The sequence below is a fragment of the Chelon labrosus genome (genome assembly GCF_963514085.1).
Source record: "Chelon labrosus genome assembly, chromosome: 13".
NCBI lineage: Eukaryota > Metazoa > Chordata > Actinopteri > Mugiliformes > Mugilidae > Chelon > Chelon labrosus.
The window spans coordinates 4315337-4330406 of record NC_140346.1 but is presented as its reverse complement, the minus strand read 5'-3'; the positions used below and the strand labels follow the sequence as shown (position 1 = coordinate 4330406).

The following is a 15070-nucleotide window of genomic DNA, read 5'->3' as shown; positions in this document are numbered from 1 at the left end:
ATAAATACTCGAAACTGTCTGTTCTTCTACCAGCTGTTGGCTTCACATCACAAAATTTACCGCAGCTAACACACACATTATTTCAGATTAACTAAATGAAACTCCAATTTAAATGGTCTGAAGAGACATTTTATTTGTTTTTCAAACTCCTCAAATATCAGGCCTGTCTCATTTACAGCTTTTACTTTGCAAAGTGGGCAATTCCGTGTGTTACATTTCCTCATGTGCAGGAAATTAGAATCAAGCGTGAAACGTCTTATCAGTAATTGAGGAGACAACACAAGGCGTATGCTGTAAAACACTGGTGGAGAGAGGAACCCTGATTGATTCTGGAGGCTCGGGACAGAATAACCACACTTGCATGGTACTTTTACAACGGCGTTAATAGCGCAGGAGCTGTTATCTGGATGTTAGGCAGGCGCTACAACGATGGAAAAGCACTTGGTGGTACGTGGTGCTTGCTGTGGTTGCAGCATGGCTTTATTAGCGGCCGTTAAACAAAGCAAAGCTGATTGCACTCATTTGCCGTGCTTAAACAGACTATTCTTTTGATATCTGAAAATAAAAACAACTCGTGCTGTTGTACGTTTAAATCTACCCCTGCAGTTTATATCCATTCCAGTGGCAGACCAAATTACCTGTGCAGCCCATCCTCAGCTCAGTGCCTCTGCTCTTTCAGCCCCTTGTTAGAAAATGACATAATGTGCCATGAAAGCTGCCCGAAGTCCCAAGATGCTCACTGTACACTCCACAGAGGGCAAACAGAGGTTAACAACCCTTTATTAATCCCTGTTAACAGAGACACCCAGAGGGAGAGGCACTAAGAGAGAGAGGTATAAAGACAGATAAATAGACTGAGGGCGAGAAAGACGAAGAAAAATGTGAGCAGAAAAAAAACAAGGAAGAAGTTTGGTAGAAAATGAAGACAAATAGAGAGAGAGAGAGGAAGTGTCTTTGAAGAAGCTGAATGGAGGCTGCATGCATGCAGACACCAGCTTTGACCCAGAGCCAGCGACATCCAACGGCCCCCTGCGCGGCAGATGGCAAGATGGTTGAATGATCCCAGACACTCCACCAAGGCACACTGAACAGTGTCTCTTTTCTCTTTCTCTCTCCACATTAGAAAACCACACGCAGACGGTACAGACACACAGCAACGGCCACGGCGCAGTGGGAGCGCGGTTAGGAGGTCTGAGCCGTAATTGGATCGGCCTCTATTTGGGGTCAGTGGTAAAAGTAAAAAGACAGGAGGCCTTTTCAAAATGGACTAAAGACCGGTGGAGACGCTGGAGCACAGGGAAAGGTCACTATGAACTAGTCCTGCGGGAGGGATGTGCACGTCTATGGGTTTGGGAAGGGGTGGGCAACGGAAGGAAGGGGAAACGAGGCAGAATGAGAAGTGACGGCCAGGTGAAGAGGCTGTGATGGAGAGAGGAGAAAGACGGCAGGGTGATAATAAGGCTGTCTGAATCGCTCACGAGCCGCACTGTGATTGCGTTTCTGGCTTCGGTGGGTGGAGGGCTAGTAGGAAACAATGTTTCAGCAGAAAATATTTATTTGTTTTTTGACTCCTGGATAACAAAGGAGGGAATGCGTTTTGAATAATGACTGCATTTTCAAATAACTTCCACCATTTTCCATCCATCTCTCTCTCCTGCTGCTCTAGACTCATCCCACACCTCCATGTCACTAATCAATAGACAGAACGATCCTCGGGTATATATGTGCGTTCACAAGAGTGTCATTACGCAATCACAAGTAAAATTTTGTAAAGACGTGTAAAAACCACCACTTGCATGCAAATATATTCTGGTTCAAAATGTCCAAATGGAAAAACGCATCTCCGTGTCTTATCCTTCGTGTTTCCTGTTCTGATTTCATGCCTGCATCAGTTGTTTTTCTTCCAACGTTGGTGCAGTTCCACTACCTAATTTAAATTCATTTCCATTCTTTCGATTTCCTCTGTCCCTCTCAGTAACCTGACCTCTTTCTCTTCGAATTTCTCTGCTCTCTCATCCTCCCATCTGGCCAGGTATGAACTAATCCCCTGTGTCTCTGCAGCGGCGAGGAGCCAAACCTGTCCCTGACTGTGTGACTGTGTGAGTTCATTAAGAACGTGAAAATTCTGAAATTTAGTCTACGCAATTTCCTTGCGTTTCTAATTACGCACTGTGCACACCTCCACAGCAGTTTTACTACATTCAATATACGCCGACGAACACATTTATTTCAGAACAAAGACAGAATAAAAGTTCATAATGCAGCACGTAACAGCCTTGAGTGTATCTTGAGAAAATACACAGTCTCGGGTGGACAGCTGCAGCACTTATTGCAGATTTTCTCTTATTCTACCAAACAGAAACACAACAACAGTCCAGCAAATATGCACACACACACGCACACACACACACACACACAGATTTAGTTCTGGTTACCATTCTCACACATGGAACCACATCTCAAAAGAAAAAAACAACAACAAAAAAAAAAACAACCAAGGCAGCTGCTTCTTCCTCCTCGCTCGTTTTGTTTCGCTAGGATGATTTGAAAGACATTTAATTATTGAAATGCTATTAATGCAGCCCTCTGTGGGAACAGGCAGAACACACACACACACATATATATGCAGGCAGTAGCACCGTTGGCGGGCGTAGAGAGCAAACAGCAGGCTATCAGCAGAGATTAACTAGTGATTTAGACGCATATGGGATTAATACATTGAGATTATGACTTAAAAGGATACTCCTGAATGTGGAACTGGGGGCCTAAATGAGGATTTAGGAGGTCATTACCTTAGCGGCAGAGATAAACAGATGAGTGGTGGATTGAGAGAATGAGACATGAGAAAGAGGACATGCTTACACTCACCGTGCTTAAGTGATGTGTGTTCAAGTGCGAAAGGATTTCAACATAAACTGGAATTTGGGATCCTGAATTTATATTATTGGGGAATATCTGACCCGTTTCCCCATTTTTATCCTCACATGGCTTTAACCCAGAGAGTTTAATGTCATTTTATATATGAACAATCATAAAACAGCTTTGAATTAACTAGCTGATCTGTTTCTGTCCTTCGAGAAATATGCACCAATCTGTGTATTGAATTTCTAGCCAGCACATACACGGACCTGCATGAAGGAATAACAAGTGGTGTGAGTGTATGCGCGTTTGTGTGTGTGGGGTGGGGATAAGGTAGGAGCAGGCTACTACAATCTGCCTCGTTAATTCACACACATTCACTCTCAATGCGTCTCTGCGTGTGTTTCAAGGACAAGAACCACAAACGCAACAGCGAGGCTGATTTCACTGGAAACAACAACAACAACAAGCAATGCAATGCGTAAACCACTGAGAACCATTTAAAAACAAAAAGCCTTCGGGGGTGGACACACGGGTTTAATCAATGAGCTTGAGGAAAGATGTTTGACTCCATCTCCACCCACCCTCTTATTAAAAGCCCACACATGTTGATCATACTCCTTTTTATGCAATTGCTTAAAATGTCCCATTACACCTACACACTCCTACACCTCAATAAAAAGTAATTCTATGGAGAAACTATATATCTATATCTATATCTATATCTATGTATATATAGCTGTATATATATAGATACATATAATCGTTATCTGCCACTCGTTATCTTTTCTTGTTGTTCAGATAAATGAGCACAGGCGCTGCCGAAGCGGCTGTAGGTTATTGCAAAAAACGGCTCTTACCGATAAAGGGCGTACGGTAGAGATGGATGGATGGATGGATGAGTGCGGTCTCTCTCTGCTGCTCTCCTCCGCAGCTCACTGCCTGTTCATTTGCCGCAGACCCCGCCCCCTCCCCGCTCATTGGTCCAATGAACGTGGACCAAAGAGTGTAGATGTGGAGCTAAATAAGTCACTCTTTCCTGCTTCCTTTTTTGCTTAATTTGCTTTATTTGCACTAGCTCTAAAGGTTTCCTGCCCCCCTCAAGCTTGCACTAGGAGTCGCTGACTGAATGTTAACTGAAGTTAATATATTTTAATTTTATTACCCATTTTTTGGTTTTTACCTACCTCAATTTATAGACCCATCGGCGTTAAACCTAGCCAGAAACTAGCCTATTACGGTGAGCACAGTTTCTCCCTAGCAACGTTTTATATGACGTAAACATGAATATGCTTAAAGACCTATCGTACTTTAAATACATATTCTTCATATTGTTGTTTATGTGTAACCACAGACGATAGATAATGTCAAATACAGTCTATGTGTGTATGGTGGTGAACTATCTTGACCTACATGACAACAGCTAGTCTGTCCTTGTCGTAAAATAACCATTCGCTGTAAATAGCTCAATATTTCCTGTTATTTTCACTGTGAATGTTTTCATACATTTCACGATTTATATTGTGTGCCTAATTAATGTGGCATAAATCTAAAGTGTTCTCGCTGGTTAAAAAGACGTTTACCTGTACCCATGTGGGATTTGAAGTCCATCCCCATGGCCGTTACCATTACAAAGCATTGCAGACTCTCTCAGAAAGAACTACAACCAGACTACAACAGGCAGCACTAAACACCGCCCTCGCCGGCTCTCTGTTACAGTTTTGTCAGGCAGAAAACTTCCTGAATGAAACACAAACCACAACAAGACGAACGAACAACGGAAGCATCTTTCTGTATGTTGTTTTATCTTTATATTACCGATGTTTTATCAGCAGTCGGTTAGCTAGCGATGCAGCTAACAGTTTAGCTAAGAACGGAATCAGTCACCTGCTCTAAGCAGCTAACCTGATGTTAGCGCGTTATCTACAGAGGTAACTTATTGTTCTTCTTTGAACATAATCTCACTCCAGATAAGGGTCGTTTAATGTTCGTCAGCCCTCTCGATATATTAATTATTTTATTATTATATTATTTTTATTAAGCTAAGCGATCGGTTTACTTCAGTATCTAAATGCGGTCGGACAGTTACCAGCTAACCACCATAAAGATTAGTGACTGAGGTGTGTTTAAGTTGGACATTGGGGCGCCATGTATAGTGAGAGCAACAATACGGACCATACAATTTTATTCAGAAGCAATACGGTTCAAAAGTGCCACCTCAGCAAAAATAATGTTCGACCTATAAATGTCAAAATGATTTGTGGCCGTAACCTTTTCAGTGGAGTATACATTGATGCAAGCTTCCCTGTTGGAGAGAGCTCTAAGTGCCCAGGTGTCTTTGAACTCGGCTAGATGGTAGTGGTGGGCAATATGAGGCAAAACCTGTGGCTGTGAAATTTGTGGTTAATCTGTTTGTTAAACCTTTTCAGCGCATTTGGGGGAATGTAAATGATCCATACAAATGACTGAAAATGTAGTTTAAAAGGCCAATGGCTTGGCTAACATTTGATCTGTCACACAGCACGTTTAAATTCCATTTAGACGTGTCATTAAGTTAAACCAGTGAGTCAGCGTGCCAAATATCAGAATCTGTTTGCAGGCACACCTAAATACAGGGCAGTCTTTATGATTATCTTTTACACTTGTAATTTACAATGAATAGCTAGGGATCTCACTAGCATGACCTTTCCACTCTCCTGTAATCAAAGTTTATTCTATGGGCGTTGTCTTAGCCTATAACAAGCTAGATCTTAACTAGGAAGGAACGATTATAGAAAAATATCCAATTGTGATATGACAGATATTGAGATTTCAATTTCATTTGTGACTTTTTTCTTTAAAGAAAAGCTTCAATTGAGTATTTACTGAGTAAGTGATTTAAAACATGGTCTGGAGCATTAGAAACCATCAAACTACTAATAATGAAAAGATGAGCACTGCAGCTCACTATGCAGTCATGTCAAATAAATAGTGTAATAATTGAAAAAGCCTTCTTTTAGCTGCGCAGTGTATATTCCAAAATGCAATTTTGGCATTTGCTAATTGCATTGTTTCAAATATCAGTTTTTGTTTGAAAACAGTTGTTGATCTCTAATCTACATACGCATTCATTCACCACACCTTAACTAGCAGTTTACACTAATTGATTTTCCACACTTACTACAGACTGTCCCTTATTTAAAATCTCAGCAAGAAACACTTGTTGTTGTTGATTTTTCTACATTGGAAATATTAATCATGAATGTTAGTTCATGGTAGTAACATTTCATTTTCATTTATTTGAGTTTATTTCCTTGGCTAAATTTACATGGACACTAGTGCTGTGTTAATAATCATAGTAATCTCTCAATAAGAATAAAAATGCCTCCTGTTCCACCTCAATTGGACCTCCTCTTCAGTAGGGAAAGATTAGCATTTAGTAACCATTTCAATGTTCGATCCGATCATTTCCCTAAATAAATATATGAAATCAAATTTTTTTCTGCACACGTTTAGCCCGTGTGGATCCATCTCTGTCATTGCCTTCTGTTGAATGAATTCAGTGTTGTCGATAAAGTATTGGGGCAAAAAAAAAATGTTCATCTGTTATATTTTCAGTAGGCTTGAGGCTCCACAGCAGGCAGCACTACTTGTGCATGTAAAACAATGTGTTTTGATATTTTGGAGCTTGTAAACACATATAACGTATCAGAATCTCTTTTAGTCGGGTTGAAGAAATCCTGTCCATCTAAATCCAGCCATAGACTTAAACATCTATGAGTCTACTGTAAGTCTGTGACCTGTTTGAATCAAGCTGCAGACACCACACACCACATCATGAATGTTTTAAAGTGAATTTCGTGGAATTCAGTATTTGCTGTCTAATTTCAGTATTTCAATTTTCTCCTCTTCATTTAATTTAATACCAATATATGTGCTGCCTACCAGTCTTCTACTGGCAACAGTTGAAGACCCTGATCTATTCTCCTCTTATAGTCTTTGTCAGATGTTGACTAAGAAACACTGCCACTTTGGACCCATTTACAAGCCTAATAACACCAGGTATCATAAAGCAAAATGAGTGATCTCATAAACTTGAGAGCCCTCTCAGCTTTGACTGAACAGGAGTGTAATGTCATAGTCAGATAAGAAGTCAGTGTCTCGTTATAATCCTGGGAGGAAGCATGTGAACAGAGAGCTGGTGTGTCCCTGCCCTCTAATAATTGATCTGCCGAGTGATGAGTGCAAAGAAAAATGACGTCGCCTTAGATCCTGGAAAGCTGTCGCACAACAAACAATGGCAGAGGAAGAACTAGTTGTGTAGGTGTCACAAACAGGTGTGTGCACTCACGTACGTGTGAAGAAAAGAGGCATGACAGAGATAGAGAAAAACAAAACAAACATGTAGCCAGGTTCTATATTTGTAACACTGATATATGTTTATGGCAGGAATAATTTCCCTTCCCTCAGTTATTGTCACCATTGAACCCAGTGGGACAGTAAACTACAACACACACTGGTTGTGTTACTGTTACGTGATCATATCTGTGACTGAGAGGCTATCTTGGAAGTGGCACACAGAGGGTTTGATAACATGTAATTGGAAGAAACTGAACAGAACCGGCACTTTGACGAATCATCATAAAAAAACATTCAACTCCCGTCTCCTATATTTAAGCAGAAGCTTTAAGTAACCTAAATTTAAATGGTTGATTTTTCCTGATTTTAACCATTGTGATTTTTTTTTAATTTAAAAGCCTCCATGCAGTCCATCCACTACCATCCATCTATCTGCTTGTTCACCTGTCTTCTTTCTTCTTCTTCAGGTTCTTGTCTGCTCCCATTCTGTCAGTCCACATGAGTGATTGAATGCGGTGAATCTGGCATCAGTGGACAAGCACACGCACAAGGGGCCATTGATTGGTCAAGGATGACCACAGAAGACATGAAGAATGAAGCCGACACCACCTCAGTAGTCTCTATGGCTCTCTACACTGTGATGTATCCCGTCTTTAACCAGGTAAATGATGCAGAGTTTCACAAACTTTTGTTGCAGACATGTGGAAGAGACATGCGGTAAATCAAGCAGAGGTTGTAATGTGCATTTAAAACCTGTGGAGGATAACTGTGAATGGGATTTTGTTTAAAGTTCAAAGGCTTACCAGAATACAAATAAGGAATCAGTAGAAGTAACGAAGAAGAAACACTAACAAGAATACAAGAGAAACAAACAGCAATGGGATGTGACCAGGCTGCTGGTATAATTATGTGCTTAGCATAATAGTTTGCTACTCTCAACAAGTGAAGGGCGTTTGAATCTACATAATCTCTATAAACAGATATCTGCATATGAATATGCAGGATCCGCAGTCAAGGACAAGAAGCTTTCCAGTTTCTGTTTGTAGTCCGATATGTATTGACCGATCTGATTTGAGACGGCTTTGGCTGCAGTCAGGTAAACAGTCCGTGTGGTGGAGATCAAAAGATGCGAAACACACTGTAATGCCATTTTGGCAGGCGAGCTGAGACGTCGCATTTGTCAAGCAAATACTTTAAGGCCCAGAGACGGCAGACTGACATCAAAGTACCAGTGGCGATGAAGGTCTCCCGAGACTACGGCCAACGGACAACTAGCAACAAGCTGTATGCTCTGTACATATCAGCAGGCGTCGCTAGTCTTTATCCGTCGTTCAAACAGGGAAACTGGAAAAGCTGTGCAGCTGGCCTCTCTCGAAGCATGCTGCTCATTATGAAAATATTCATATTTCCATTTCTCTGAAGGTGAACAACATCAGAGTGTATTCTCTCTGCCTCTCTGACCAAAATGCTCAATTGCCTGAAATGCCACGGCAGGGTTGCCAACTTGCCCCAACGGAGTGGAGCATATCATAAAAACCTGGGCCACAGACGCTCAGAGTTGACCTGACATTGTCTTGACTATCATCTCGGTGTATCGCAGCCTTAAACAAAGTCGCTCTAGTTGTAGAGATTAAGACCGTGACACACCAAGCTAACAGTTAGCCATTTGCCGATGTCAGGCTGTCTGCGAGCGCCCGTGGACCTAGTTTTGGCGGTATGTCCCTCACTGTTGGCACAAGTTGTACGCCTGTCTGTGGATTTTTCAGCCGATTCAGCACGTCTAATTTGGTGCGTTGTTTGTCCGTCAGAGACGGAACGCTCTGATTGGCTTGTCATCTTGGCACACACAGAACATTCAGACACATGAATATTTCCACAACAACATATTAGTAGCTCTACCAGTTTCCCCTTTCTGAATGACAAATACAGACTAATATCTTTTCACATAGGCATGGAACGTACGTGTCAGCTGGCCATTGGCAGTAGTCTTTGCTGTGTGTTCTAGTGACACTTTTTGGTCCAGACACAGAAGACGTGGGGGGACGTCACAGTCTTCCTAGTAGTTGTTTAATATCAGTTTTGTGTGTCCAGGCCTTAAATTGTCTGATTCCCCTCGTTGGACTGTAAACAGGAGCAGGCGGCCTTGAGTCAGAAAGCCGACTTCTCTTAACTGGATATCTGCACACAAGGCCCTGAAAAATTGCCTGATGCTCCTACCGGCTCCGTCAGATATACATGGAGCATCTCAATGCACTGCATTACTGTGTGCTTGTGAGTTACATTGCTTCACAGGCCTAAAACATTTCCAAACACTGCAAACCAGCAAAACTCTAAAAACCTACACCTCTGATTTTTAGTGGATCACACACACACAGATACTGAGCAGACATGTCACATCCGATCACTGGAATCACTTTCAGTTTCTCACAGTGTTATTGTTTATAGTGTGCAATGGATTATTAAAAGATTCCATGTTGTGCAGACTGACAGGAAGAACTCTGACTTGATACCAAAATATCAGCGTGCAGGAGCTGAGTTCTCCTCGAGTTTACAAGGAGAATACAGATGAACACAGCTTTGCACAATACAATAACAGCACAGTGTCCTTCTTGGATATGGCAGGATCCTTGGCTCGTATGTAGCTTTTGCGGAATTACATTTCAGGACAGGCGATGATAAGAGCTAAGCTGTGTGTGTGTGTGTGTTAAGATTTGTGTGCAACTGACTTCTGTTTGTGCGTCTGTGTATTATAACCTGCAGCTGGAGAAAGTCGATTTATCCGCGGCGCAGACCTTGAGAGCTGCCTTTATAAAGGTAAACCTTTCCTTTGCTAGTTTGTTAACTCTGCCCCGTACATTTACTTTTTTGCTGCGCGCAAGCAGCTCATTGCTTTGTAGCTTCGAGAAGTGCTGTTGTCACAAAAACACAGAGGTTGCGTGTTTGTGTTTTTCAAGGCGGAGAAGGAGAACCCAGGTCTGACACAGGATATTGTACTGAAGATACTGGAGAAGAAGAACTTGCAAATCAACTATTGTGAGTCTCTACTTCGCATGGCTGGAGATGACGTGGAAGGTAGGCTCCTCAGAGGGTGGAATATTAGAAGCAAAACAGGAGAACCATACAATAGAATAATAGAAAATAGAGGATGAGATTTACTGTACACAGCTCTTGACTGTGCTGCTTACATATACTGGATGATTACAAACCTGGTTTCTCTTTGGGTTTCCGTGATTCACCATTAGCTCTATTATCCACTAGGGGGAGCTGTTTCCCCACTAATCATCTGTTTTTCCTGCGTTCACACGTTCCCCTGTTTCTGTGTGTAATTGAATTCCTTTTGCCGAGTACAGTGATTGATGGTAGTAATGAATTCACACACACACACACGCACACGCACTTTGGAAGAATTTAAAATGTACCTCCTGCACACCACAATCCAAGTTCTGCCTTAATCCCGCTTTCACTTAACAACACTTTAAAAACATGCACACACGCCGACGTAGACACACGTTTCTCACACGTGCCACCGTCGTCACTTGCTTCACTGCAGTGTCCCCCGCAGCTGTGTGTGTTGACGTGCTCGTCGCTGAGGAGATCTGTATTTCACTCTGCCTCCCGTGCGTTTCCAGAGTTCATGATTGACAGGCGAGAGCCGGAGTTCCAGGAGCTGAACGAGAGGGCCCGAGCTCTGAAACACATCCTCAGCACCATACCAGATGAGATCAATGACAGAGTGAGCTTGCTCCAGACCATCAAGTAAGACAGCTCTGTGTGTGTGAACGCGAGTGTGTCAGGTTAAATTCTGCATAAAAATTTCAGTCTGGCGGTGAATTATTCGAACACACCGCCAGAAGGCCTCTCAAGAGGATTGCAACCAATCATTAAAAAAAATAAAAAATTCTTTTAAAATTAATTGTTTGGTGCAAAGAGTGAAGCTTTGATACAGTTTATGCCTTATTGATCAAGACCATGGTTCCATCAAAAATCTTATAAATAAAAAGGAATTCTTTGTGAGGTGAAGGAAAGACGCGAGTGGAAAGAAAGACTGCTAATGACTGTGCTCAAATTAATCTTTAAATTTATACATCGAGAGACGCTTTGAGACTTCTGTCTGGTCAGTCCGCTTTTTGTAGGATTTTAAGCAGAGACAGAAGATGAAGAGGAATCAAATCAAATAAGAAATCATGTTAGTTTGTGTTGTCGGGGACAGAATGTGCTACAAATGAATCTTAATTTAAAGCTCGACTTATGAGTTTTCAGCTGGGTTTGAAGCTCATGTCAGAAATCAAACCATTAATACATGCAACACAAACATACACAGATGCTGACTTGAGTATTTTCCCCCAGCATTTATTGGAACGTCGAATACATGAGGACTAGTGAAGGAAAAACTGCAAGGTCTCATTTTCTATCCCTGTCCGCTGCGCTGCACACGCGCACACACGTATAGGAAGTGAAAGATGTTTCATCTTCTTGGCCCACTTTGCCATTATTTTGATCAAATTCAATGCTCTTTAGTGAGTCACTGCTTAAGTTACTTACCCAGCGGAGGGCTTAGAAGTGAAATCAATTCAAAGGGAATGCTAAGAAATTAGAGTTATGAAACGGCCGATTTCAAGAGCATGAGAAGAAGTTGACGGTGGAAGCATGTTCGAGGGAGCGGGCGAAGAAAGGGATCAAAGGAGGGTAGTCTCTCTGCCTGATAAAAAATCAGACAGATTGTGAGATATTGTTTTTTTGTTTTATTTCTTTAGAGATATATATACTCTTACTTGCACATGTCATCCACAGAGACATTGCCAGTGCCATCAAGGAGCTGCTAGACACAGTTAATACTGTCTTCAGGAAATACCAGTATCAGAACAGACGGGTAAGTAGATACATTAGGAGGAAGAAATGCCCACACACAAACACAGATGCTGTGGAATAAGTAGAGCTGAAAGGCTGTCTGTATTTATTGGGTAGGCACTGGAACAGCAGAAGAAAGAGTTTGTGAAGTACTCCAAGAGCTTCAGCGACACTCTCAAAACCTACTTCAAAGACGGAAAGTATGACACCGCTTCTAGTTCCTTCTCTGTTACACCGATTCTTTCCTTTCTTGCTCAGTCATTCGACCTTTTTCTTTTTCACGTGCACCTCCATCTCATTTGATAGTTGTACACGCTTATGCCAGCGCACAGACGCACACGCTGTCACCGCCATGTAAATGGTGGCTGTTTGATCACGGCCCCGCATCCATTAAATCCACCCATGCGGAATATTTCCCTTGACCCATTTCCTGTGGATTCACTCCGGCTTGTTTTCTCTGAAGGCTGACATTCTCCGTTTCCCGTCAGATCAAAGTGCTTCCTGGATCAATCCTAATATTGTTGCCATGGTTTCTTTGCTGTGTGACTGACATGTGTGTCCTTGTGTCTCTGTCACAACTGTTTCCAGAGCGATAAACGTGTTTGTCAGCGCCAACCGGCTCACCCACCAAACCAACATGATACTACACGCCTTCAAGACTGTGGTGTAGCATCCCGAGAAGACGCACACACACACACACATTTTATATTAGAGCATAGGTGATGTGAGGCTTTCTAATTTGTAAAGACATTTTATTATTTTGGGCTATATAATTTATAATTCTGTGGCTTTGAGGGGAGATCAGGTAGTTTGAGTTTCAAAGCAAACCAGGTTGACAGTAATTGCCAGGGATTTTTTATTCAACTCTCTTTTATGTTGTTCTTTTATCAGATTCTTAAGGCAATATTTCTTCATTCTTTTATATATTTGCCTCACTGTTCATGTCTAAAGAACAGTGCAGTAAAAAGGATGATTATTTCCCCCTGTCTTCAAAAGTTTGGCTATTTCCAGAAGTCCTGAAAAGTTGGATTGGACCTTTTTCTTTGACTTGCTGACATGTGTATTAATGGAAGCTGCAGTCCACTTGTGGAAAGTCCCGTGTCTGTGCATGCTGTGCATTCACTGTCAAGATTTAGCGTGACTCTTCATGGTGCACAGCTATCATGAATACACCTGAGGTTTCCCTGCTGCGACAAGTCAAAATGTCTGCAGTGAAGAAAGGTCTGTTTTGGCAGTTACTAATATGCTGCCACTGTGGTTACATCTAACAGCGATTGGTGTGTGAAATATTTACAATGAAACCTGTAAAATGTCAGAAACGGTGAAAAACATCCATCGCATCTTCTCAGAGAAATGATGTGTCATGCCCCCCCCCCCCCCCAAAAAAATATATATATATATGTATTTATGAGGATATAAGAGAGAGAAGCTTAAAGTTTCACCTTTCATGAATTGAAACAAGGGAGAACATCTTTTTTGTTGTTGTTGTTGTTGCTGCTGCTGTAATTACTCGATTGCTCCCGGTTTTTGAATTGATCAACTAATTGATTATTAGTTTGACATTTCAGAACTACCTGCTGCTTTCATCAAACATCATAATCCACTTAAAGCTGATTGTATGTGGGATAAAAAAAAAAAAGAAAACTTTTGAGAATTAGAGCCGGAGACTGTGTTCACTGTCTGCTTTCTTTATCTTGTACTGTCCTAGGCTGCACTGCTTCAGCCCAGTGCATCATAACCACCAGCCAGCAGTAACTCACCAGCTGAGCTGCCTTCTGCTTTTGACTTCCAGAAAGGTATTGGACCCTATGTTATACAAAAGAACCATTTTACAGGTAGTGAAAGATGCAAAAACAGCTCTGCCAGTTATTTGAAACTAATGCTGAATACCATAACTCCATGAAGCTCATATTTAGTGCAGGACCCTTAAGTTGGAAAGCATTTGTTTTCATCACTGTACCTAATGAACTGGCAAGTGAGTGAATGTTTTTTCCCTATCTGTGATGAGTCAGTGGTTGGGGAAACCCAGCAAAGCCTCCACATCTTTGATTTAAAGAGTTTTCAAATCCTCCAGTAAGTTTTCATGTCAGGTTCTTGGCATCAAAGAGCACAGCCTTTCTTTCAGAGTCCAGTTTTCCTCCACAGTCTCACACAGGGAAGTGCTAGTGTACAGCTGTATACACACATCCTGCTCTCTGAAAAGAACATTATTAGACACGTTTGGTACAGGGAAGGTGGGTATAAGTAACAATAAAACACAATAATGAGGCCATGATTAAAGATTTAAAGGAATTAGGAGCAGCAAACTTGAAACAAGGTATGATTTGCTGTGTTTTCAGGAGCGTATTGGATTATGAATGTATCATTTCTTTTTTTCTTTGGTGTGTCTTTCTCATGCTTCTCATGAATGTAATTTCAGTGACTTTGTTCGAATGACATTTCCAAGCAAATGTAAATAAAATATTGAGGCCTGAAACTCCCTGAGAACTGAATACAATTTTTCTTTTTATCGCAAATTAAATAGTTCTGCCGTGAGAACGGTTTCATAAGTGGGCCCGTCTTCATATTTGCATTGTTGTGTGCATAAAGGGCTCCACTTCCGCTCAGTTGCCCTTGCTTTCTCTCATTTCTGACTGCACCTCTTTCCTCCCAGCGCTAAGATCCGTGCCACCTTTTTTCCCCCCCCCTCCACCACCAGTTCCAGCAACTTCATTCTTCTCCCTGTATAATAGTGGATTTACCATGGTGGATTTGTGGTGAGCTATTTCAGGCTCCGTACCAGCTCCTCCATGCACCACCGTAATCCAATTGTGATAGTGTTAATTTTTTAAAGCTTTATTATTGAAATCGCTGAGACCTAATTTTCCGATCCTGCCACTGTTGACGCCCGCTGTAATCAGCTAATTCAAGTCATTCCAGACCATTAAGTCACACGCAGAGATTGGTCATGGTCACTGAAGCAGCAGAGAAATGATTATATCTGTGTTGGTTGTAAAGATTTTGTGTAGCCATGCTTGCAGTCGTC

The 15070-nt window shown here is 41.7% G+C and overlaps 1 protein-coding gene across 1 annotated transcript; it reads left to right on the top strand.

Annotated features, from left to right (window-relative positions):
• Positions 1–4438: 4438 nt before the first annotated feature.
• Positions 4439–14526, top strand: LOC311498141 (programmed cell death protein 10-like). The gene is made up of 8 exons (XM_084558585.1): positions 4439–4652; positions 7665–7858; positions 9958–10011; positions 10152–10269; positions 10827–10953; positions 11989–12067; positions 12163–12245; positions 12634–14526. The coding sequence occupies exons 2-8, from the start codon at positions 7769–7771 to the stop codon at positions 12713–12715; spliced, it is 633 nt and encodes a 210-aa protein (XP_084414711.1). The 5' UTR covers positions 4439–4652; positions 7665–7768; the 3' UTR covers positions 12716–14526.
• The last annotated feature ends 544 nt before the right edge of the window (positions 14527–15070 follow it).

Bases quoted from the DNA above. Each gene is read 5' to 3' on its own strand.
- LOC311498141 (XM_084558585.1), top strand. From the start codon at position 7,769: ATGACCACAGAAGACATGAAGAATGAAGCCGACACCACCTCAGTAGTC. The intron at 7,859-9,957 runs GTAAATGATGCA...TATAACCTGCAG, and splicing joins TGTATCCCGTCTTTAACCAG to CTGGAGAAAGTCGATTTATC. The intron at 10,270-10,826 runs GTAGGCTCCTCA...GTGCGTTTCCAG, and splicing joins GGCTGGAGATGACGTGGAAG to AGTTCATGATTGACAGGCGA.